Source organism: Homalodisca vitripennis, chromosome 2 (genome assembly GCF_021130785.1).
Source record: "Homalodisca vitripennis isolate AUS2020 chromosome 2, UT_GWSS_2.1, whole genome shotgun sequence".
NCBI classification, from domain to species: Eukaryota; Metazoa; Arthropoda; class Insecta; order Hemiptera; family Cicadellidae; genus Homalodisca; species Homalodisca vitripennis.
In genome coordinates, this window is record NC_060208.1 from 127,157,570 (window position 1) to 127,185,164 (window position 27,595).

The following is a 27,595-nucleotide window of genomic DNA, read 5'->3' on the forward strand; positions in this document are numbered from 1 at the left end:
AAGCTGGCTTTTTAATGCAGCAGACGGCACTCGAATATCACTCGGGCAACTCCGTATATCAATCGGCAAAGCTGTGCTCGAGTCACGCTCGAGCGCCGGCCGGGTGATTAAACAACGGCGCTCGAGTCTGGCTCGAGCGTAGACTCGAATGTGTTAAAAGAAATGTATAAAAATGGCATCTACTAAAAAATATTTAAATAATATATTTAATTAAAATCTAACAAGGATGGGATGGTTGAATGTTTTACAGCAGTCAATTTTCAGATGAAAGAATAAGAAATGGTTTCTTGATAAGCCAACAACAGAATAGGAGGATTTTTCTTCAGATATGCTTCAAGTCCATTCACAAAAAGTATCTTTAAGAAGTTATGGAGGGTAAAGGCAGGAGCTTATCTGTTATCATTACACAACATTCTACTTACATTCTTGATAGGAGCCGACATCAGGTGACCTTTCAAATCTTCCTGTCTAAGTGTTGCAATGGACATGCAAAGTAATTTTAGAACACTTATCTAGTCAGGAAACTGGACACTGGCTGGTAAAATACTTGGCAAGTTTAAACTGAATAATCTCTTCAAATGGTTACTGCGAGAAAAAATGGTTTGAACAAAGAAATTAAGATGTCATTAAACTCTGACTGGAGACAATGTTAGTTACAAACCAAGCTTCAAGTATAAGATCCGTCCCTAAGAGGTGGATCCCAAGTGCCCACAAATATATATAAAGAAAACAAACTAATCTAATAGTTAACTTTTAAGTCAATGAATATTATTTGTTGTGAGTCAGAAATTCAGTTAGTATTTCTGGTAAACAGCATAGGCTACATGAGTCAAAATTTTACAATACACTTTGAATGCAAAACTTACAGACCTGTACATGAAAAAATATATAGTGTCTATTAAAAATTGAGATCCTACTTAGATAGTATTATGAAAGACTTGTTAAAACTTAAAAATATTTTTTTTTAACTTCAGCTACACCAGTACCAGTATTTATACAACAGATAATGAAGTAATATTTTACAAACTAAACAATAAATATTTGTATGAATAAAAACCTTAATATCGTACAAAACAGTTTTAAACGATATGAGTATTTCACAAGTGTGATGAAGAATCCTAATACTATTAAAACTTCCCACGACAAAAACATTGTGGGAAAGTTGTTGACACACTATACAGTTAGACTGCAGTTATATAGAGCTCACGCACTATAAGTTGTAAAAGTATTTGTGTACGGAGTATCTGAATACCACTTTAAGACTGTTTAGCTTACTTAGTTACAATTTGACATCAGCGATTGCCCCATTTAAATGTTTCAGGAAATAAGGAATATTGGCACAGTTGAAGAACTCCCACAGAAATGGTGAGCCAAGGCTTCTGTTCTGGGGGATTATTGGTATAATGTATGCAAAACTCATCTTTGAATAGTTACTTCTGTACATTTTACTGAACGAAACATGTTGTTTTGAACATTGTTTAAAGTAAGATTTAATAAATAAGAAGGGTTATGCAGAAGACACCTGAAGCTCAGAAATACGTTTTAATGAGTAAGGCCATGAAACATGTCAAATCTTTTACGTGAATGGCACAATTGCATTAATGGACAAATTTAAGTTAGCTTCTATTATTATTCAAGATTATTTATTAGTTTAAAAAAAAGAAATGAAACAAAACACAATGGGTTAGTCAAAAGTGAATGTTGTTGCGAGTTATGCAATGTGCTAATTATAATGGATTTGTCAAATTTTCAGAGGCCAAATTGATGTTCAATGTCCAATTGTACCAAGTCAATTGAATTGTATTTGTTTATAGAAAACAAGTAAGATGACACTTATTGGATGGTTAACAAAATGTTACATGAAAATTCAATTATTAAACTACTGTATATTAATACAAATTAGCTCAACTACACTCCATAGTCAAAAACGTCTTCTACTAAAATTCATCATTTCCTGTTCAAACATTCTTGAGTCTCTCTCTTAACAATTTGAATGTTGTATTTTAATACATTTTTTTTATGGTTCAAGACTTATTTCCTTTTAATTTACAGGATTTTTCCATTTTCTTATTTTTCCCGGTTATAGCTCTTGAAGTTATTCGTTATTTATATTAACAACAAAATGGAGCCGACTGGCTTATCTGTTGATATAGAAATCACTGACTTAAATATTCATTTGAAGCATTCTAACGGTTACAATAAAAGCAGTAATGCTAAACAATATAAAAGATACTGGATTACATCAAGCATGAATACTTGTAGAATAATATTAAAAAGCATAACGGAATAAACCTAACGCCAATTACAACGGTAGCACCTCAGTGTTTACACCTGTCCCAGTGCCTGGCAGTGATTGTCCTTGCCCACCCGACGCGCGAGTGCTCGCACAACATCCTATCCTGGAGGAATGTACAGTCTACATCACTTTTCACTTCCTACAACAGATGACAATGTTTTCTTCTTCTAGCACCTAACCGGGACTTCTTGCGCTTGTCCTTCCCTCTATGTTCCTTCTGTAACAGGGTCCACATAAATTAATCTCTATGAAATTGAGTTCAGTAAAACTCAGTTCTATTTGCTATTCCACAAAAACAAGATATACCTCTGCACTCCAGATACAATGGTAATATGATGAAAAATCTCTAAATTTAAAGATTGTATAAAAGAGGTCTTAGGAAATGTGAATTCAATCCTTTTTAATCTTATATAATGTCTGTCTCCTTATGCCATAGGCCTGTGCAAGGATTCTATAAATATAAAAATACTTTAACATTTTTTTATTACATTTATTTGTTCAAATATATTTCTTATGAATAAACAGAGTTATTAGTTTTACATTTTAAATACTATTTTAGTTTTCATTTACGTCCTACGGTTAGTAGTGTTTTCAAATATTCTCTCCTATACTTGTATATTGAAAACGAGCTCTATTGTTGTGACAACTTTTTCTCTTAGTTTTATTAGAATACTATGTAATATTGTTTCTACTTTTGACAATGGCCATCTGGAAAGTATCTTGTATTTGACTATACTCTTTATCTATGGCAGCTACTGTTATCAGATTCAGCATGCATATCTCTGTACCCACTGCTTGCACTGAAAATATCTCTCATTTATACATAAGTCTACTTCTCAGCTACAGTTCAGTTTTTACATTCAGTCGGATATTTTATTTAAAAAAATGGTGGAATGTGAAGATCAGCAAACTTGCATCAAACTGTGTTTCAAGGAAAACGTGTATAGACATGACTCAAATGATCCAACAAGCCCTTTAGAGGAAGCCATGTTACCGATTTCCATGAATTTGTGGTTTAACTGTTTTTAAAATGACTGAGATCCAGTTGAAAGTGATCCATATTTTGATTGGCCTTCATTAACATGATTTCCTGAAAACATTGAATGTGTGCGGTTAGTGATCAAAGGAACAATCACGTAACAGTGCATGAGTTGGAGAAAGATTTGGACATGCCACCATCATTGCCAAAATTGTGTCTAAGGAATTGGGTTTGAAAGAGTGGTTGTGAAATCCGTCCCAGTTAGCTCACCAAATATCAAAAGGAGCAGCACAAGACTTGTACCATGACTGACTGAGAATTTTAAAAGTGATCACTGGTAATAAGACAAGCATTTGAATTTATGGCTACATTACTGAGACAAAAACCCAATTATCAGCCTGGGTCAAACCTGCTTGGCAAATTTGGAGCAAAATCAAGACCATAGTGTTTTTGACCACAATGGTTTAGTGTACCACAAGTTCGCCCCCAGAGGACCACACTACCATCAAGGAGTACAACCTCAAAGTTTTGAGACATCTCAGGAATCCAGTGTGGCAAAAACTTTCTGAATTGCTTCATGATAATGCATCGGCTCATTCCTATCACATAATTCAACAGTTTTTGACCAAGCACCACTCCAGCCAAGTGCCACATCCTCCGTACAGTCCTCATATGGCACTATGTGACTTCTTGATGTTTCAGAAACTAAAATCCCCTCTCTCAAAGTAACCTGATTGCAAAGTTACAGAAGATAACACTGAATGTAAGGGCAAAGCTATTGGTGATCTAATGAAGCTAATGAGTAGATTTTGACTAAGAGCTTGACTTTTTGAACCATCATGCACCCACACAACTGATGACTATTGATATTGTATTTCACTACACATACACTCCTAATGTTTTTCCACTACAGATGCTGAGATGTTTCTTAGTGAAAAAATGACTTATTTTAACATCAACAAAAATTATAACTTACATCTTTCCTAATTTCTCGTACTAGTGTATAGAATGCGTCATCCACTCCTTGTCTCGTCTTGGCTGATGTCTCGACAAATGGAACTCCGTATGATCGAGCCATATCTGTCGCTGTTTGTACCTCCACTGCTCGTGTCGGTAGGTCACACTTGTTACCCACTACTGCAACACACACCATTGGCTACTACAGTCTAAAGACAGATCCCTCTCAAAAAGTGACGGGAATTGTTACCTATATTTATATTAAGGGTTGAAAATGCTATCGATCAATCGGCTCTCTATATCATGTTGAATCAAACCTACCTCAAGTATAGGCATTCTTTCTATACTAGGAGTAAGAAAATACATTTGTCAACATGATTCTGGGTTGTGTCTCAATCCTGCTACCTAGACAACCCAGGTCATCTTTAGGCTCTTGATAAATTTCATAGAAAATGAAAGTCTCATCCTAGCAGGTTCTAGTAAAGCCCTTTAGAGGTATTTTTACCTAGTCAGGGCAATCACTTCACAATCATAGATGATGTAGTATATAGTGGTCTCCTTGCAAAAGTTATTTAAGTCCAACCCAGAGATACCAATCTTAAAAAGGTTATAGTTAAGTGGGGAGTGTCCAATCAACAGATTAAATAACAATCTGAAATGTCCAAGAATAGCGTTGTTGTTTATTAATAAGGTCTATGACATCTTTCACTTGTCTCAGATCTGGGAGGGTTTTCAAGGAAAGAGTCTCTGCACCCTCTCATTTCATGTTATTTTATGACTTGTAGGGTTCCAGTTCTATGAGTTGCAACACGCAGATGACTCAAACCTCATAGTATCAGCAAAGACTCAAAATGAACTTGAAGCAGTTGCCAGATCTTGTAAGCAATTGTCAAGTATGCATCAGAACATGTTGGACAATGATTTAATATGGAATTTAGAGAAAACAAACTGCATGTGCTTTTCAACAAAACAAAATAGACACACGCTTGAACCTTATATCTTCATAGATTTCATTGAGAATACCAAATGTTTGGGTTTAACTTTGATATTAACTCTATCTGGTACAAACATTATGATCAAATAATGTGTAAAATTAATTCTGGGTTGTATGCGCTAAAACACATGTCACTTTATGTGACACATCCGTTTTGAAAACAATTTTTTATGCTCATATTCAATCTTACACCTCTTATGGTGTATGGTGTGAAGCAGCTTGGCTTAGCAAATTTTGTCACTAGCATACACGCATGCATTGACAAATATAGAAATAGAAAACACAAACTTCAATAAAAATATTATTTTAAAACATGATATTTTTTACTGCACGTTTCAAAATAATATTTAATAAATAAAGAACTAGAAACACTTGTTTCAGCAATCGATAATTTACATAGCACTAATTTCCTGTCTGTAAATAGGCGCAGCAGACTAGCAATAGTGTACCAAAATAAATGTAGGAAATACAAATTATAACCAAAACATTATTTTTTAAACTAAGGTCATTTGTAAAGTTTGTTATCTTTCTCAAATCATATTTTGTTGCATTTTTTGAAATTGCACTTTGCATCGCAAATGTCAGTAAATCATTATTTGTAAATAGTCATTCACTCACACGCACCCAAACTTACACTTCCACACATTCACTCAAGCACACTCTCACTGACCCCATCCTATGCCTCTAATAAATCCCAGTGGCAATCGATACCAATAGGCGTTTTATACACGTTTTGAATTGGTTTTGATTGTTGGAGTTCTTTATACTTTCTGGGAGCTTATTGATCAATCTGGCACTAACTTCTTGTGGCAGATGCTGTATAAGCGTCAGCCTGTGATGTTGGGCTCGATAGTTGTCCCTGCCTCTTTGTCTCATATCGGTGAATGTCCCCACCACGAACCAAAGTGCATTTTGATCTGCAATACATGATCATGTCGAAGATGTAGAGGCAGGGCAATGTCAGAAATTCAAGCTCCGTAAAAGATTTCCTGTACAACTCTCTGTAATTTAACTTTCCAATTATTCTGGCAGCCTTCTTTTAGAGTCTGAAGACTCACTCAAATTTGTTTTTGGCACAGACTCCCCAAAGTCTCACTCCATTCGCAAAGTGTGGGTGAATTAGGCCATAGTAGACCATTTTTAGAACTGTAGGGGAACATAACTTCACTAGGTGGTGCAAGGCGTATATGCTTGCTGAAATTCTAGCACACATATTGTCGATGTGGTCATCCCATGTCAATCCTCTGTCAAGGAACAATCCTAGAAACATTGTGGAGAATGTTTCCTCTAAATGGACATCATCCACAAATACAGCTGGCCATTCTGAAACCTCATTCTGTCTAAGGCAAAAATGTACAACATTCGATTTGGACTGGTTTGTTTCCAAGTTTATTCATTTCAGCAAAGTACTGAATGCAAGTACAACAAAATCACATTTTCGTGACCGGTTATTATCGTAATGCTGAAAAGCTGTAATTTCTGAATATACGCAATAGACTTGTGATACACGAGTGTAAATATAGAAAATAGTAACTGCAAGCAAAATATTAATCATAAGAGTAAGTTCAGTTTCACATCTTGATTAAAGAAGCTGTCAAATTATTTCTTAATTTCAGAAATTCTTAGAGAAAAAGATTTCTCTTTAGTTTTCCCAGCTCAACTAAATGAACTAAATTAGAATTAACTAAAAACTGTTACCAACAAGGACATTCTCAGCTTATTCCTGGTTTTCCTGATCAGGTAGCCACCCTGAGTTTTTACTGAAAAATCTATTCCAAATTATACCTATTTTATTTTTCAAGACTATTGTTGCAGTACTTACAAACCATAGGCACCTCCTCAGCGTCTTTAACTCGTTTGATTTGTTCCCTGTAGTTGCTGATGTCCTCAAATGACTTAGCATTATTTATTGCGAACACTAACAGAAAGCCTTCTCCGGTCCTCATGTACTGGTCTCTCATGGCACTAAAAGTATGGACAAGATAAACATAAATACAAACAAACATAAATTATATTATTTTTACTCACTGTCTTAACACTTTTAGGTACAATTAACATTAAATCATATAATTAGTTTCTCTTACTCATTTTAGTTTGTATTTATGCACTCTGGTTGCATGGTTGTGCACCCAAAAATGTCACGATGAGCAGATGTCAGTTGTTGCACAATTTTACTTATTTATGATGAAAAATAAAGTTATACATTTTACTATGAGACAAAATTTTACTCAAATTAGGGCTGGCATTTTAAGCATTAAACTTCCTCTATAGTATGACATTTTTTGCAACATCATAAACCTCTTTCTCAAACATATTAATAGTTTTTAATATCTATTAATAATAGTTTTAATGCCAATATGTATTCTCTTCATGTAGAAATAAAAATTAAAAACCAAATATTGGCAAACTCTTTATGAATTTTCATATGTCTTATGCATACTTCTTCAGATAACAATAAATAGTGTATGAATATTTACAAAATTAAATAATTGAACTAACTAAATATAAAGAAGAAAAAGAACTTAAATGGAATAATAAACAGTGGAAAATACCTCACAGCTGATTTTTCATCAGAAATACCAAAAAGTAAAAAATGTATTTTTGAAATTAACGAATTAATACATTATTAATATTTATTAATACATATTAATAGTTTTAATATGTATTATTAAATATTTTTGAATTGAGTAATGATTTAATCCACAACAGTATGAGAAATAAATTGCAATTGCCAGTAATTGTTGTCCTAATGAGCCACGGAAAATTAATAAAATCTGTTCAATAAACTGGTATTAAAAATGAAAGTTTTAAATAATAGTTTACAAAATTAAACGCACAAGATAAAGACTTTAAGAGCTTAATACCTTGACCAATGCCCAATTATTGTAACCACCCGGTAAGAGTAAAAGTTAAAACAGTAATTTGATAATAATCGTATAATTATAAAATTACATACTAAAAAACAACACACTTGTTCCTATCTTGCACAAAAATGTGGTCTTAATAGGATCACAAGTTTCCAAGTTTTAAATTTTCAAATTTGTATTTTGGTTGAAAAGCACCAAAACCTGGTACTTTTTTACGTTCTTACTGCCAATGAAATTAAATTATTGCTTCTTTTAGTTTCTAAATAATTTACTTTATATGACTAAACACAGAAATAAACAAGAAAATTTTAATGTAACACCCGAAATTGTAGCTCTACTAGTTTGTTTATGGTAAATGTTTAAACTCTGTATCTATACATTCGGATCCAAGAGTACATTATTTTGTTACTATTTATTATTAATAATAATTAGTTATTATTCTCAGTTATTATTTATACAGTAATCATTATTGAATTCAGAATCGAGACCACAATTTTTGTATTGGAATCGAATGTTTTTGGAATTGGCTTATCACTTCAATCAACTAAACCATAAATAAATATTACGCTATGTATTTAGACTGTAAAATTTTTTTAATATTTTCCAAATTTGTGTAAACATTTTTTTAAGCATAAGGTGTTGTTTAAAAAAATTGTTTTTACTGCTTAAAACATAGTTTTTATTTATGAATTGTTTCCTAGTTTATGCAAATCAATTTTTTTTTTTTAATTAATTGAATATCTGTACTGGTGAAAAGATTCTAATTTTGGAAAAATTTCAGTTTTTGGTATAGGAAATCTGAAACTTGTAGTCCTAAATTGGGTTAAGAACTATCTACCAACTAGTAGAATCACCTGTATTCTTCTTGACCAGCTGTGTCGAGGATGTCCAGGAGACAGGTTTCTCCATCAATCACAACTTGTTTCCGGTATGAATCCTCTGAAACATCACCACATTATTCCTGCTGATACAGAGGATAACTTATACATATTCCAGGCAACCAAAATAGGTCTCTCTAAATAAAAAAAAATATTTAGAAATCTTTTCTTTACTCACAAATATACGAGGTCTGTTCAAAAAATATAATTGAAAAAAAAATTATGACTTTATAATTTCCGTGGGTAATATATATTCGCTATTTAATTTAATTGTGGCGTTATGTTGGCACACGTCTCTGACATATGCCAACAAGTTCCACCATTTTGAATGTACTGTTAATTGTTGAACAGCTGATTTGCTTGCATGTGTCATGACTCGTCTTCGATTTGCGTCTATTCAAAAAAATGTATCAAAGAATCTGTATCAAATAGTGTGTTAAAATCTAAACTATGTGCGTAAACTCATTCTGAATGTTGACTGTGGGTTATAGAGAAGCTACCTTGGACCGAAGAAACGTTTATCGGTAGTACAAAACGTTCTCAGAGGGCAAATCACTATTAGTGATGTTGCCGAGGACCTATAAATATCAATTGGCTTGTGCCAAAGATTTGAGCATGAGACAGGTCACCGCAAAATTCGTACCAAAATTGCTCAATTTCAACCAAAAACAGCAGCACGTTACATTTGCTAATAAGCTGTTGTCCACAATAATCCAAAGCTCAATCATCCCAATTAAAGCTGCTGCACGAGCCAAGAACAATAAAAGCACAATTCTATAGAACCTAATGTAAAAGTTTTGCGTAGTTTTTTTTTTTTTTTTTCATTGCAGGAGTGTGATGCATCATGCCACAGGGTAAAACTGTCAATAAGGAATATTATCTGCAAGTTGTACGCGATTTGCATGAACCAATCCATTAGAAACACCTGGATTTGTGGAAGAACAAAAATTGGCTTTTGTACCTCGATAACGTCCCTGCTCACACATTACTTGTGCACGACTTTTTGACTAAAACAAACAAATTAACGATGCCGCAGCCACCATATTCCCCAGATCTGGCTCCCTGTGACTTTTTCTTGGTACCGAAACTAAAGAGGCCCATGAAAGGATGACACTATGCTACAATTGATGAGATAAAGACGGCATCGAAGGAGAAGCTGAACAAGATCACAAAAACGACTTTTTTTAGTGCTTTGACGATTGGAAGAAACGTTGGCACAAGTGTATAATATCTAATGAGGATTACTTTAAAGTGGACAAAATTATGATTGATAAATAAATAAATAATTTTCAAAAAAAATTTAGGGATATTTTTTGAACAGACCTTGTACTATCCTACATCACAAGACAATTTCCACCATCTCATTCGATTTGACAAAAATTCTTTCGGTATCTGTCTACCTCATCCTTAACCACCTTGGTATAAATGCAGACTTTTCCCCTCTCCTCTGAGTGTATGTATAAACCATTGTTGTCTGTTGTGCTTTGTGTTCATCTAGTTATTTGGTCAGAGGTGACAGGTTTTGAGAAACAACTTCTCTGATACAATGCTTGGCTTCAGCTAATTCAATCCAGTTTTCTTGATTTATAAAATTCTTTACATTTTAATTTGTGTTTTGGGTGTTTTCATTTCGAGAACAAGATAACAGTTTGATAATGTTTCAATTTTAGTTTAATACATAACAATGGCAAATGTATGTAACAACCCCAGGTAATACCTTCACTATTATTACTACAGAGTATTTTAAGTGACTGGTTCTTTAGTTTCACAAATTATTTATTATTATTAAATATAGTATGTATCACTAAATGTGAACTTAAAATATAATTAAAACTGCATTTTACACCAAAAAACTCACCTATAGTAGGATCATACTCGTCTACAAAGCTGAAAAATAAAAGCAATACGTTAATGAAAAAAATACTTCACATATTAACATAATTCAATTAAACTGTTTGAGACTAATAAACACAAGAGTCGCTGTTATGATAAATTATGGAAAGACTGCTGAGCTCACAGAACCGAATTGTCTATACATAGCACTGTAGTATCCAGTTCATGTATATAGGACAACAATGATTTAATATTAAGAAATATTTACAGAAATCATTTCATTTAAATATCTAAATTTATAACTAATATGTAGTTATATAACTAGTATATCCTAAAAATAGATTATATGGTTAATAACTAGAAAAGACAACTTCAATAATACTCGAAAGGTTTTGGTAATGGTTTTATGTTTCATTATTAAAAAGGTGATTGTAAAACAACTTGGAAAAGAAATGTAAGATGTTTTTAACAAATGTTCAATGGTATCAAACTTTTAACTAAAAAGATAAAAATGTTCTTGTAAATTATACAAAAAAAGATTTTTCAACGTCAGTCTTAATATACATTTGACATGTTTGGTATTTTTTAAATCTGGAAACCAGCTATTTCTACTAATATCAAGTGAAATAAGTCACTGAATATAAGAAAAAGCTCTCAAATCGCAGAAATGTCTGTTACCATGACATTGTCTATGTAGACTCTACAATATTCGTTTAATTGAGAATACTAATAAAAAGCTAAAACAAACTACTTATGAAAACAACAAACAAGCGAATGGCACAACTAACTCCTTTAGTGCTATAGAGTCTGGCGAAGCTTTAAGAGATAAGTTTAAAGTTATAATACATATACATAGTTACATTAGTAGTACAGCATTAATGAATTTCATCTAAAATAATAAAATATCTAAACTTTTATTTTGTTTTTACTAAATGCCATTGTAAAAACTAATAATAAATCAACAACAAATTCGCATAATCTTCAGAAGAAAAGAAAATAAGAAATCATTACCAGTGTCACAAGTGTAATCAAAATGAAAATGCAGCTACAGTAGACTCTCATTAACACAGTCCTTAATGGCACACCTTTCTCAATAACACTTGATGTTAAAAGTACCTTTATAGAAATTTAATTTGTTTTTAAACTTTAATGGCACAGATTTTATTTCTATTCGGATCAATATTTCCGGCACATAGTTCTCATGGCTCGTGACGTGTTTTAAGGGGGATGATGTCCTAGGTACAAGTCGGCATAAGTCCTCTGATAGTGAAACAAGTGTCATATGAACTACCAAGTCAGTACCACCAATCTAATCACAGCTGTGTCTTGTCAAATATGTGTAGTTGTATGAGAAAATAGGTTATATGAATGAATACGTTGTAAAATGAATTAATGAACTTGATTGATAGTACCTTTGATCACATCCATGTAAGTAACCAAAAATTAACCGTAAGTACTAGTAAAACAACAGATGAGTGTTACTTCATGTGGTAGCTGAATCTGGTGAAGCAACATGCAAGCATTGCTTTGGCCCATTCGCTAATTTAGTTATATAAAAAGACACTTTATCACTGTATTTTCAAGTGGTATAAGTCAAAAAAGAGATTCCATTTTATAATAATTATCAAAACGTTTGATCCTCTTTGCTTGTGAATTCAGTAAATGTAATACTAACTATATTTTCTCTTTCAAATTACATCGTGGAAAAGACAAAAATAATTAAAATTTCTAGAGTAACAAGTTGTGATGTCTGGCAATCACCACAATTGAAAAGAAACATTATTCTTCTTTGTATTGCTGCAAGTGAAACACAGATTGCACAAGCTGTTTATTTTAGATCAATTTCTAATAAGTGCTTGCAAATACGTGATATTTTTCCATTTCAATACAACAACAATATTATTTAGTTTATAATGTTTTTCTTTGAGCAATCACCAGTTGGACAAAAATACAATTGAAAGATTTATATAAGGCAAATTTATTTTGGTTTACAGGTTGGCCACCATCGAGGATCTTTTATCCGCCAAGCCAAAGTGATTGTTAAAACTCAGTGCGTGTTCTAGCTACCTGTCTTGCTAAGCTTTTCTGTGAAGAAGTATGTACAGTCTGTGTTTATTGGGTCGTATATTTTGTTTTCATGTTTTATAGTTCCTTAAGAGAAGAGATATTTATTAATTATCTAGCTACCTGTCTTGCTAAGCTTTTCTGTGAAGAAGTATGTACAGTCTGTGTTTATTGGGTCGTATATTTTGTTTTCATGTTTTATAGTTCCTTAAGAGTTAAAGAGATATTTATTAATTATTTGATATTTCTACATAAAATTGTTCAGAAATGTTCTCATCTTCATTTGGTTATATTATTTTGAACTAATTAATCTAGATCTATTCCAAATGCTTAATTTACCTTAGCATTTATGAATGAATAGCCAAATATTGGTAGCTTAACATTGACTAGGATTGGTACTTGCTGTGAATACCTACCCACATTAAATTTATTTCTTCATAGAATCTAATAAATTTATATATAATATATATACTTTTTACAACAAGCACTATAATAAACAGCTATTTTTTAAAGCTAAAAACATATTAATATACCTGTATTGCTATGTTGTATAACTAGTTTGTTTGATAACCTTTTTTAATTAATTTTTAATTTAGAATTTTAATACATTCCATTTTCTCTAACATGGCAGTAAAATTCAATAAAGGCGACAAGGTGTTTGCTAAGGTAAGAGGCTTTCCTTACTGGCCTGCCATAATTGACAATGTATCTTTCACAGAAAAACAACAAGCAAAATACGAAGTAATTTTCTTTGGGACCCAAGAGACAGTCACTGTAAATGATAAAGATGCTTGTTTGTATTCTGAATACAAACACATACATGGAAGACCAAAGCTTGACAATTTTAGAAATAAAAAACTCAATCAAGCCCTGAAGGAAGCAGAGACAAATGAATCAGCTGAAGCAAATGACATGAAAGAACAAGATGAAGATATTGTCTTAAATAAAATTGATGCACTAAACACATCTGTAAAACGTCTTGAAGAAAGCTTAACAGAAGAAAATCTATTAAAAGGCTCAGAAAATGATGAAGAAAAACTAAAATTGGCTGCCAAAATTGGAACAGCATTATTGGAGGAAAACAATTTACTGAAGAGACAAAAATTTGAACTAGAAACGAAACTAACGTTTGCTGAGGAAAAGACAGAGGGACTTGAAAGAGAAAAAGAAATATGTGCTCTAAAAATTGAAGAACTTTTATACCAGCTACAAGAAATACATAATAATTCGGAGAAGGAAAAACAGATACGTACAGAAATGCAACAGATATTTGAGGAAAATGACAGAAAACAAAATCAAATAATTAATGAATATATACATGAAATTGACACCTTGGAGAAAAGCATCAATGTTTTGCAAAGAAACCTAAAAGAACATATAACAACAGACAACAAATCTACAAGCTATACAAACTCGGGAACTCAAACTGACCAAAACATGAGTACTCCTACTCATATGCCTGAAAACACAACAGTTTTTATTGAGCTAGCGGAAATGAAGTCAAAACAACATCTTCTGGAGGAAGACATTAAAACCTTAAAAGCTGAAGTAGTAAAAGGTAAGTTACTCTGTGAAGAAGCTCCAATGACCCCATTGGCAAAAAAACAAACTGCCTCAAAAAAAACCATCCTCACAAACCCATGCTCAGACCCAACTACAGACACATAATACACCCTTATCTCAAAAAGTAAATATATCCCCAATCAGAACACACAGGAAAAACAAATTTACTGTTTCTCTACAACAACAAGCAACAGACCTTTAAGAACTCCTAAACCAGAGAGGCACAATCTTGAAGCTGAAGAATTAAGAAAACAGTTTATTGAAGCTCAAGAACTGTATGTTTTAAATGGGAATGAGGCTGATCGGCTTGAGATGATACAACGAAAGAAGACCTATGACTTGAAACTTCGCAGCTTAAGAAGGCAAGCTAATGAGTATTTTGTAGCACAATCAACGAACAAAACCAAAGCTATATGGAAAGTTGTGAACAGTGAGAGAGTGTCAAGAAAAGATATTGGTGAAATGAAGTAGAAGATAAATACTGAAGGAGGGACAACTGAAGAGCCTAGAAAAGTGGCTGAGCTCTTTAATGAATATTTTACAAGTATAGCTGAAGAGACCATAAAAGTGAATTGTCTTCATCAGTCTTCCTCTTATGCTCTACATCTAGCTCAACCTGACCACCCTCTTTCAACGTTTCAGCCTACTACTGGGGAAGAAATTCTCAAGATAATCAACTCAATGAAGACCTCATCTGCAGCTGGAACTGATGACATCACTTCACAACTTTTCAAATTCTGTGCTTCTGAATTAACTCATCCTCTAACAGACGTTGTAAATAAATCTCTATCTCAAGGAATTTTCCCAGACGAGCTCAAAATTTCCAAAACATATCCACTACACAAACAAGGAAAGAAACATGAAATGAAAAACTTCAGGCCAATTTCCTTATTACCTACAGCCTCAAAAGTTATTGAGAAAGTTGTATTAATACGACTTTTTCATCACCTACAACTGAATAATCTTTTACCTGCTGGACAGCATGGCTTTTTACCAGAAACATCAACATTGACTGCTCTTACAGAACTTGTAGAAAAAATTATTGACTGCATCGAAGCTGGAAACACGGTTAATAGCACATTTTTGGATCTTAGCAAAGCATTTGATTGCCTTGACCACAGTTTAATTTTAACAAAACTTGACAGGCTAGGAATCAAAGACACTGCACTTCAATGGTTTCATAGCTATCTAAGTGAACGAAGACAAATAGTAGAACTGAAACAGACTATTAATGGAAGAACAGTAAATATAAAATCTGCTTCACGAGAAGTAAAAAGAGGAGTCCCCCAAGGGTCTGTGTTGGGACCAGTCTTGTTCGTTCTGTTCACTTGCGACCTCTCCACATTCATGGAACCTTACAGTCAGACAATCATGTATGCTGATGACACTGTGCTGCTATCCAACAACAAATCAGCTGAGGCTTTAGAAATAGCCTCATACATATCTGTCAGCATGGCTCATGATTACTGTATAGCAAACGACTTGGTCTTTAACGAAGAGAAGACAACACAGATGATTTTGGGTAAGCACAAGAACAAAGTCTCTGGAACACCCAAGATCGCAACTGTTGAACAAACGAAGCACCTTGGAATGATTCTTGACGACAAACTTTCATGGGACAGCCACATTGATTCTCTTTGCTTAAAACTCAACACCGCTTTGTATGTACTGAGAAGAACCACGGCAGTGAGTACAGAATTGACTACAAAGACAGTCTATCACTCACTCTTTGAGTCTCATGTTAGATATGGAGTGATTCTATGGGGCAGCTCGTCCTCAAAGAACCTTCAGCGGATCCTACTCATTCAAAAGCGAGCAGTAAGAATCATGGCTTCCCTCCAACATCAAGATAGTTGTAGAGAGGTATTTAAAACACTAAGAATATTGACAGTTGTGGCTATTTATATAATTGAAGTCATTGTACATGCCTCCAAACAAGGACTTACTAGAAATGGTGATCTTCATGGCCTGCAAACAAGACATGCTCAAGACTTCAGCCTGGCAATACGCAGGACATCTCTATTTTCCAAAAAACCATCATATGCAGGAGCGAAACTCTATAATCTACTCCCACCTAAGCTGAAAGAAGACAATCCTGAAATTCTAAAACGAAGCCTGAAGATCTGGTTGCTGAGAGAATCAATCTACAGCCTGGAAGAATTTGTGACATGCTGTAGAACATCCCAAGGAGAGACATGACCTTATGTATTATTTAGATTTAATTTTGTTATTTGTTTTATCGATTGTTGACCCTTATTCTGTACTTGATGTTCACGAATAAAGCCTACTGATTGATTGATTGATTGATTGATTGATTAATTAATTTTGTTATTATTACTTTATTATTTGTTAGCCTATGGCAACATTAAATACATGTATTTTTCCTTATATGTTGTGTTATAATCATACATTAATATAAAAAACCTTATAAGTCAAACAACTAAAATAAGCAAATTTTGGGCATATACATTTTTATTCCTAGTTTTTTTTTTTATCTTTCATGTTATTTCATAAATTTTATATTTTTGTTACCCTATAAAGTATAGTAATTACACTTGATAGCAGCAACATCAAATAGAAGAGTTCCTTGATAACACTTGATAGTTTCCAATATCGCCTTGAGACTTTGTTATCAAGGTTTACTGTATAAACTTTTTTTATATATTTCACACACAATTACATTAAAAGTAAAATTTTATTAAAAAAAACCAAAATGGTACTAATAGCTTCGAAACAACATTATACTAATAAAAAAGAAAATAGTAGTTTACCTTTAATTTCGTAACTGTTCCATTAAGCATTTAATATGTAAGTATCCACAGTAATAAGTTTGAAATAGCAATACACAGTAATGAAATCAAAATTAATAATATCACAATAAAAAAAGGTAAAGATTAACACACTGACTGCGGTAGATGCATATTACTACTAATGCAGCTGTCAGTACACAGCTCATGTCATAGTAAAGGTGTTAACAATGTCTCTGTAGCTAGATCTTTATCATGGCTTAACCCTATTTGCTAGAAGTCACAAGTGACGCATTAGAGCGCTCATCAAAAATTATTTTATTATCTAAAAACATTAAAATAACACTACTTTTTATGTAAACACTATGTTTTTACTTTTTCTCATAAGCCTAATCTAACTAAACTCATGAGATTCAAACACAGTATATAAAATACTCAGGCTATCGCTGAGTTCTAAATAAGTGAAACTTCATTTATAATAAGTTAGAAAAAAATAATAATTTGTCTTAATAAAAACTTTCAAATTTTATATTTAAATGTAATTTAATTTTAAACTATTAAAATATTTACAGTATATATTTTTACAGTTATACATGAGAAATAGCACTTTGAAATATTATTCCACTATAAAACATAATATCAATTAAAAGAAAAATTAAACTAAATAAAAACATTTTAATTAATGTTTTAAAGACTGTAAAATTTATGTTGTTGTTTTAGAAAGAAAATTTTTATTATTGTTATTTGACACTAAATTGAAACAACATTTAATCTGACAAAAATTTTATAATTTTTTTAATTTATTCATTCTGATTGTTTACACACACACACATGCACGCACGCACGCACACACACACGCACACAAGCAAACTGCCAGATATGCATGCTTAGTTGCTGTGTCATTGTTGTTTGGTTTTGTTTCATGCCTATAGCAAACTGTTAACTCTTTACTTGTTAACTTTACTGTTACTTGTTTTATTTATTTAATTATTTATTGGCATGTTGATATTTACATATTTATTTATTTAACCTGTTAATATTTACTTATTTATTTATTTAACCTGTTATATATATATATATATATATTTATTGCATTGTTGTTTTATATTTATTTATATTTATTATATTTCTGTTACGTTTATTTATTTTGTTGTTGGCGTTATGTATTATATTTAAAATTTTGAAAAAATGTTAAATTTTTAAAAATTTAAAGGACATATGTTGTATGGTCCTGCACTGCAGAAATATTAACAAATAATGCATGTTTAGTTATGTATTTACTTATATTGCATGTTTATAGACCTTTAAATTAATTTAAATTGGATAAATATATTTTAGATGAGTAATTACATGGTATAATTTGATATGTACAGCAAGTAATGTGAAAATGGACTGAAATAGACTGCATTCATCAACTCCACTCCCGCACGCGCTGACTGAAGCGCACTGGGAGTAAAATTGTAATTTTTGTAATATTTTTAAATTTTTTAGAATAAAGGAATTTTGAACACGAACATGAACGAACACATGCACGCATGCGCGCACGCGCGTGCACGCACACACACACACACACACACACACACACACACAGTGACACACTGATAATAGTGCTTAACACATGAATCGTAAACTCTTACAAGAAATACTGCTGTATCCGGAGATGTTTCTGTTCAATTGCTTGTTTTAATTCCTCATCATTATTGAAGATACAAGTATAAACTTGTACCTTTAAGTAACTCCATAGATAGAAATCACACACAGTTAAATCTGGGGATCGGAGTGGCCAATCTAAAAAATCACTTCCACGCCAATCCAACGGCCATGAAGGTTTGTCATTTAGTAATTGCTTAGTTGGATTTGTGAAATGAGGAGGAGTACCTTCTTGTTGAAAGACTGCTTGATCCATTTCTGGAACCGTAAAATGAGGCAAGACTTGTTCATTTAAAACCTGTTCATACCTATTCCCGGTCATTCTAATGTCTGAAATGTCATTAGATAGCACTCCATTACAACTAAGAACTGCCCAAATAGTAATTCCTTTTGATTTGAGTAGAGTTCGTTCAAGAATGTGTGGATTACCAGTGTTGAATAATTTACAATTATGCCTATTTACAGCACCATTGCGGTAGAAAAAAGGACTCGTCTGAAAAAACAATTTGAGTATGCCAATTAGGATCTAGCTCATGAAACTCAATGATAAGAGGACAAATTCCACTCTCCTGTCCAGATCATCTTCAAGAAGATTATGGACTAGATGGCTTGTTTAATATTTAATTTTGTTTTTCTTAAATATTCTCTGTACTGAAGACTTTGGAATAACAGTTTCAAGTTCTACCTTCCTTAGTGATTTCGGTTTACCTGGAGAGCGGAGCATTGATGCGCATACTAGTACTTCTCTTTCCTCATTTGATCCTCTAGAGTACTTTTTTTTATAACACTTCCAGTTTCTAATAACAGAGCTTTCCACTTAGTTATTGTTGGTTTGCTAGGTGGTTCAACTCCTGGAGAGGCAACCTGAAATTGTCTAATTGCTTCTGTAATGTTGCCAAAAGCAATAGCTCACGCACAACACTTCACTTCTTGTCCAACATTAAAAACCATTTATCGAACTTCAATATCAGTAAAACTTTGAAAATGTTCTGTGCATAAATGGGCAAGTAATACAAAATCAAATGTTCAAACCTCTTCGTGGGACACTCTGTACATGTATATTGTATATACGGACATCAGCATTTTTAAACGCTAAATTAACAGTAGTTGACTTGAGTGGAAGTTAATGGAATTAGTTTATTAATGTATAAGTGTGCCAGACGAAAAACACCCACAGTTTTACATTTTTTCTTACTACTAATCATACCTAGCATGTTAGAAATATGACCAGCAGTCACAGGATTAACACATTTACTGCGATAGATGCAAATTACTACTAATACAGCAGTCCTAAAGTCAGCATATGATTAATGTTGCAGTATGAAGCTGTTAAATAACAGCTCAATAATCAATTACGACAAAACACAAAAGAACACTAAGCTCCAAGTTCCAAACATACACAAACATAAACTGGTTTTTTTTCTCAGATAAATTAATTCAAAACAGTTCATGAACATCCAAAGCTCAAAAATTGGTTTTTTTCTCAGATAAATTAATTCAAAATAGTTCATGAACATCCAAAGTTCAAAAATTAACACATTGAAGCTTTTTGAACAAGAATATGCTTTAAACAGCCAGTACTATGATATAACTATAGCGTATTTAAGCAATACATAGAATAGCACTTAGTCACCTCAACTTTTAAACAAAACCACATAATCATTCAGAATAATACTGTAGCTAGGACTAAAAGAGTTAGTTGTACTTATTTGTAATATTATTAGTTGTATGTAATATTTTTAAATACTGCATATTGTGTCATTATCTACTTAGATAGCTGGAACAACTATGTAATAAATATAATTATATGATCGGAAGACCAAATTCTTGTCAAACAACTTTTGTTTGCATTAATCAAATTTGTATAAATGGCAATAGTCTTTTTTATTATATTTCAATAAATGGTCTCATATAAATATATATGACGAAACTGTTAGTAGTTTAGAGTACCATTACGGAAATAATGGTTAACACAATAATTGCTACAAATTTTTGCTGAATGGTGTGTATATATATATATATACATATATACACACCATATATACACGAGACCATCAAGCTGCAGTACATAAAAGGATAAAATTATTTAAAACTGTGCTAATCTAAAATACAAACTGAATGTAAGTTACTTACTGATTTTGAATTAACTGGATCGTTAAGGCACTCTTACCAACACCACCCGCTACAACAATAAAAACATCTTTAGCCACAATACCAATCATAAATTAGCAATTCAAAGTTAAGATGTGATAAATATTAAATTTATTTTAATAGTAAATACAATTTTGTCCTTCATCTAACCGAATAAGTTTATGCTTGAACTAATTTTTAGATAAATTTCATAGAAATTTGCTTATTACAATAATTTTGATAATAATCTTAGGAGTTATATTGCATTTTCTAAAATCATTGCAACAGACCCCAAAACCACCATAATCCAAAAAGACGTGCGTGCCTAGGCTTAAATGCAATATAACGCAAGCTTGTGAACACAATTACAGTTGTAATAATTGTAATTTTCAGGATCCAGACTAAACTTGGTAAGGACCGTGTTTGCACATAGTTTGGATGAGTTCTTTAACCATTCTTAACAAATAAAGTTTCACAAAATTTATGCAAAAGTTTCAACTCAACTATTTTCCAATACAGACCCCGGTCGCCATCGGCATCACCGACACCACCGACACCAACCGCCCAGCATCACAGCTACGCGGAGGCTGTGATCAGCCGACCTGCTGGGCAGTCCACCAATCTCAGGCCAAAGGAATGTCAGTCAGGCCTTAAATATGAATCTGGTTTTTTAGGGACCCCATCTACCAGCGCCGGTCTAAATTGACTGACGCAACCCATGGAAGACGGACAATGTCAAAATTTCAAAATCAAAATTCAATACGACTGCTTCATCAAAACGCACAATCTGCCACAAACAAATTAGATGAAGTTCAACTCATGTGTGAGGATCTACAGACAGACGTACTTGTAGTTACTGAAAATGGCTTCAACAGCAAAAACATTGATTGTTGCAAAATCCCAAATTTCAAGCTGGCGAACTCATATTGTAGACAACTATCCAAAGGAGGAGGAGTCGCAATTTTCGTGAGACAAAATTCCAACTTTGGCACTTTTTCAGTTAGGGAAACAATTGAAAAAGATTTTGAAGCAGTCGGAATCAAACTTCACACAAACAAGTCAAAATTGATTGTCATTGGAATTTACAGGTCACCCAGCGGAAACGAAGAAAATTTTTTTTCCAAATTCGAAGCCGTGCTGACTGACCTGACAAACCAAAAACAGGATTATGTCCTCATGGGTGATTTCAACATTGACGCGCTGGACAAAAATCACCCATCCACAACACGGTTTATCGATTTGTTAAGGTCTTTTGGCCTTGCGTTGTCAGTCAAAACACCAACGCGAGTGACGGCAACAACACAGACAGCAATTGACAACGTCATCACTAACCTTTCAGGTGTCGCGGTATCCATGGTAAACACAGCCATCTCAGACCACTACGGCCAAGAGGCTGTAATTAGTGGCGAAAAAATAGAAAGGGAGCCCAAAACTACTAAAACTATAAGAGACATAAGGCCAGGTAACATTGCTCTCCTCAAAGCTTCCCTTTCCAAAGAAAATTGGGATTTCTTAAATCTACCTCAGTCAGTAGAGCAGCACTTTAAATTGTTCTCCAAAAATTTTAATTACCATCTAAATTTATGCTGTCCTACTAAAACAATCAAAGTTTGCCCGAGAAAGGCAAACAACAAATGGATCACAAAAGGAATATTGGTATCAAGAGAAAAACTTAAAAGTTTTCTCCGAAATTCAAAAAACTACTTCAGACGAAGATTTCAAAATTTTTTTTCAGAATTACAAAAGAATTTACAGAAAAGTGATCCAAGCTGCGAAAGCATATGATGTCTCTAAATCAATCATCTCGTCAAAAAATGTTTCTAAAACTGTTTGGGGCATCATAAACAATAAAAATGAATCACAGACCCAAATAAAAATCAAAATAGGGGATAGGCTTGTAGAGGATGCGACTGAGGCTGCGAACGAGTTTAACAGATTTTTCGCGTCTGTTGCTGGTGAGCAAGGTCCTTGTCCATCTCCTCCGCAAGTAAACCCCACGCGAAGACAGAGCCCAGTGTCATCATTGGCTTTGGGTCCTGTAGTTGAGGATGAGCTCGAAAGAATTATTCAACAGCTCCCGGCAAAAAAATCAAACGATATTAATTTAATGTCTGTGTGGCTCATTAAAAGGTGCTCAAAGCATATTGTGAGTCCATTATCCCAATTAGTCAATCATTCTTTTCAACAAGGAGTTTTTCCCTCGCTCCTTAAAATCGCGAAAGTAACTCCAATTTTTAAAAAAGATGATCCCAGCTCAACCAATAATTATAGGCCTGTCTCAATTTTGCCCGCATTGAGCAAAATTTTTGAAAAACTCTTTTTAACTAGAATGCTTCAGTTTCTAAACAACCATAACCTGCTTTCTGAACACCAATTTGGTTTCAGGAAAGGGAAATCGACTACAGACGCCGTTGTGAGTCTTGTCGAAATGGTTGTAGAGGGGTTAGAAAGTCGAGACTCCACATTAAGTGTGTTTCTCGACTTATCTAAGGCATTTGACTGTGTTGACCACTCGAAATTGCTCGACAAACTTGAATCTCATGGCATCAGAGGGCGTGCCGCTCCAATGGATTAGCTCATTTTTAGGCCACAGAACACAAATCGTCCAAATCTCAAACAAATTCTCTGAACCGATTCAGCTGAGCTATGGTGTCCCTCAGGGATCAATACTCAGTCCGATTCTTTTCCTCATCTATGTCAATGACATGGAGTCATCACTACTGCATGGAAGACTTGTGCAGTACGCTGATGACATGACACTTTGTTTCACCAACAAATCAAAAACTATTCTGGAACAGCAAATCTTCTTTGACACCAACAATTGTGTCCAATACTTCAACAGCCTCAACCTCAAAGCAAATTCTTCGAAATCAAATTTCTTGACTTTCGCGTTGCGATCAGGAAACTCCAATGACGGGCCAGCCGTTTTATTGGATGACTTTTTCCTGGAGGAAGTCGACTGTTCAAAATTCCTCGGAATATTCCTGGATCGGGGATTGACTTGGAATTATCACATTGATCATGTTTGCTCAAAACTGGCCTCGGGCATCTATGTATTGAGGTCTTTAGCCAAATACTGCCCCATTCAGGTACTGATGACGGCTTATTATGGCTTGATCTACCCCCACCTCACCTACGGTTTGGTGCTGTGGGGAGCCAGCGCAAACTATCATTTTTTCAGGGCATTCAAATTGCAGAAGCAAGCGATTCGCATAATCGCACAGTTAAGGTTCAGAGAAACATGAAAGGAAGCTTTTAAAAAACTGCAACTGTTGACTCTGCCGTGTCTCTACATCCTAGAGACAATCTTTTTTTGTATGTCTAAATGTGCCATGACACGTGGCCGAGATATACATTCGTATGGGACAAGAGGCAGAGATACCTACCGAACTGGAAGTCACAGGACGGGGGTTTACGAACACTTGCCTTCGCAGGCAGGAGTTTGTTTTCTCAATAAGTTGCCAAATTCAATCAAAAACGCCCCAACGCCCAAGGTGTTAAAAGCTCGTTTAAAGCGCTTTTTAGCGTCTCAAGCATTTTATAGTGCTGACGAGTTTATGGCATTCGACTGGGTGACCGCACAATTAGAACACTGACAACCAGCGTTGGAAAATGGGAAAATTGGCATGAGTGAATGTGGTGCGACTGAAATTCTGTATGTTTGACTGGTCTCAATGTAGAATGATTGGTCCAAATTATAGAAAAATGACTATTGCTATACATTTTTGTAATGTACTGGCAAAATAAAAATGATTTGATTTGATTACATGTTTTAAACAGTATTTAGTAACTATATAAACAATTTTTACTTTGCACATATTTCTATGTCTGTTGATGGCCATTCAAATTTTGAAAAGTAATTTGGTTATATCTGCTATTATGTATCATAAAGCAAAATAATAAAAGTGTTATAGGATTAAGTAATTTACAATGTTTACCCTTACATTTTTTATATTTCTAAGGTTTCCAGATAGCAGCATTACAAAAGTTTTAGTAGTTTACAGTACTATTATAGAAATAATGGTTAACACAATAACTGCCGAAAATTTTAGCTGTATGTTCCAAATTTTGGAAGACCATTATACATGTACTTTCATTATTGGGGTAGAGTATGATAAGCAAACCTGGCTTCTTATATCAAAATTTACAAATATTACTTAATTATAACCATTGATATTATCAATTGATACTGATTAATTGATTTGAACAATTAATTTAAATCCTCTGTATCAAGTGTTAATACTTTTAGATAGTAAACCTAATATTTCACTTTTAAATGAAGTGATTTAGATGAATTCAAAATAGCTATCAACTTTAGAAAACTAAATTATATTGCTTTAAAAGATGATAAAACATGTTTTTGTTGGCATCTTGGACTGGTACTGAAAAAACTCATTATGTGAAATTTAGGGTAAAGATACAAAGACAATTATGAGAGAAACAAATATGGTCGTGTTCAGATGTAAACAAGAAGGTAATGGTGGGCATAATTAAAGTAAAAATGCAGTGAAGAACAGTTTCTTCAAAAGATCTAAATGCAAACATTATAACTTTGATGTAATTTTATTCCAGAAACCAGACAAAATATGAATTTTCAATTTTTGAGTGCAGTTCAGATTTACACAGCCCTTCAAGAAGAAGATATCTAACTAGATGTTGTTTAGAGTTTTTTGGATTGATTGATAAACAATTTAATACGGAAGAAAAGCTTGGAAGTTCTGCAGTGGTGGTGAAAATAAATAAATGTCAAATATAAAAACCAAAAAAATAACAGAGGTTGGTAGAAGGAACATGGACATTAGGTTTAGTTAAAACCAAACCAGAAGGTCAAAAACATAGTGGTAGTGGAATTGATGTTTGTCCTGAAAACAAACAAAGTGCAAAAATCCTCATTCCTCTTGTATTAAAGCATGTACAGCCTGGAACAGCCATAGTCACAGATTGTGGAAGGCATATTTTGGATTAAATGAACATGGTTTTGTCCATTTTACAGTCAATCATACTGAATACTTTTTAGAGCTGGCAACTGGTGCTAACAGTGAGACAGTCGAAAGCTCATGGAGGACCATGAAACGAACTTTGAAAAGTGGCATAGCAGCCGCCTTGCTTGCAGATCATCTCTATGAATATTTATACAGAACAAAGAAGTTATATAAGTTTTCTGAAGAGGATATGTTCAACAATTTTTTGAAAGCAATTAAACATTGCTATCCAGAAGAAATAGATAGTTCCGCAAATTTCAATACATTTTGAAACACAGGGTCTGCTTATCGTACCCTACCCGTAAATTTACTTAGGCCAATACTATTATTTTCTGATTCCTTAGAGTATAAGATTTAACTATATACAGCACAATCCATTATAATCAAACTGATTGCGGCTAAAATTGTTTTGACATGCACGCATTTAATCATCAAGGCTCACACATATATCATTTGGGATAATATAATAATTTTATTTTTGTGTATGAATCTGCAAACAATAAAAACACTTGTTACGGAATAATGAGTAAAAACATTGTAAATCTGTAAGTAGGCCTAACACAAGATTTTTAACACGTTCACACCAATTTGGGCCCATGCCATACCATTACCTCAACCTGGCATGATGCTTTGTAAGAGTTTAACCCACTCTTATTTACAGTAGACTTATCAAATGTATCATACGCATTTTGGAATGGTTTTAAATGCTTTTTACATTAAAAATATCTGTAGGTTTTTTTTTATATATACCGTGAAAATCATACAAAGTATTTAAAAAATTACTATCATTGTGAACACATTAACGAAAGCAAATTTATTAACATGAATGCAATTAGCCTAAATCAATAATATTTAAACAAAAATGTTACAAATAGTTTTAGCTAGAAAGAGGCAGCCTTACTGAAAATTGAATTAATCAATACCTTGAATTAATGTATGAACAAATTAGCCAATAATTCTGTGGAAGACCATTTATATTAGCCTAGGCCTATTATAACTTATATTCCTTTTACAACATTAAACACAAACTAACAGAAGATTAAAAATTTAATTTTAATGTATTTAACTAAAACAGAACCTATTACATATCTTATAAATAGTGTTATTAGATAACTGAATTAATTTTATAAACAGACTACCTAGTGACAAAAGACTAGTTACATGGCATCCTTCATATGATTCAGATATTTAACTTTACTTACCACCCACAACAACAAGTTTATATTCCGTCATATTTTAAAGCAATCAATAACAGTTTGATTTATCGTGACAACAAAATACTAAATTTGCTTCATCTAATATTGTACAATAAAAATTTCAGTGCAAGACGCTTCACTTGTAAACTACTTGTCACGCCCAAATGTTTACTACTCGAGAAAAAACACCTACCTGGTGCTAACATAGAGTAAAACCATTTAGTGAACTATTATTTGAATTAATTACCATAGAGTTAGAAAATACAACGTTTGTGAAAATCTAATGTACAGAATACAATTTCGAAACTAATAAATACAAAAATATAATTTTGCACTCCGTCGAAATTCATTATATCAGTTTTTAGCGGGATTACTTATCGATATGACTTTTTGCTATTTCTTCTCTATTAAAAACCTGCATTAGTGTTGTTGTTGGAATTTACCAGTTCCTCGTGTACT

General features: G+C 33.1%; 1 protein-coding gene across 1 annotated transcript; it reads right to left on the minus strand.

Moving 5' to 3' along the window:
• Window positions 1-1,523: 1,523 nt before the first annotated feature.
• On the minus strand, window positions 1,524-27,305 carry LOC124354699 (GTPase HRas). Its single transcript, XM_046805349.1, has 7 exons — window positions 27,143-27,305; window positions 20,962-21,010; window positions 10,830-10,858; window positions 8,948-9,032; window positions 7,049-7,191; window positions 4,252-4,412; window positions 1,524-2,513 (listed from the first exon to the last, which is right to left on the minus strand). Exons 1-7 carry the CDS (start codon window positions 27,171-27,173, stop codon window positions 2,436-2,438), a joined length of 576 nt encoding a protein of 191 aa, XP_046661305.1. The 5' UTR covers window positions 27,174-27,305; the 3' UTR covers window positions 1,524-2,435.
• Window positions 27,306-27,595: the final 290 nt, after the last annotated feature.

Excerpts from the sequence above, each read along its gene's own strand:
- LOC124354699 (XM_046805349.1), bottom strand. The coding sequence starts at position 27,173 with ATGACGGAATATAAACTTGTTGTTGTGGGTG. Across the intron at positions 10,859-20,961 it reads ATCCAGTTAATTCAAAATCA|CTTTGTAGACGAGTATGATC; the intron begins GTAAGTAACTTA and ends TTTATTTTTCAG. Across the intron at positions 4,413-7,048 it reads TGAGGAGGTGCCTATGGTTT|TAGTGGGTAACAAGTGTGAC; the intron begins GTAAGTACTGCA and ends TGTGTGTTGCAG.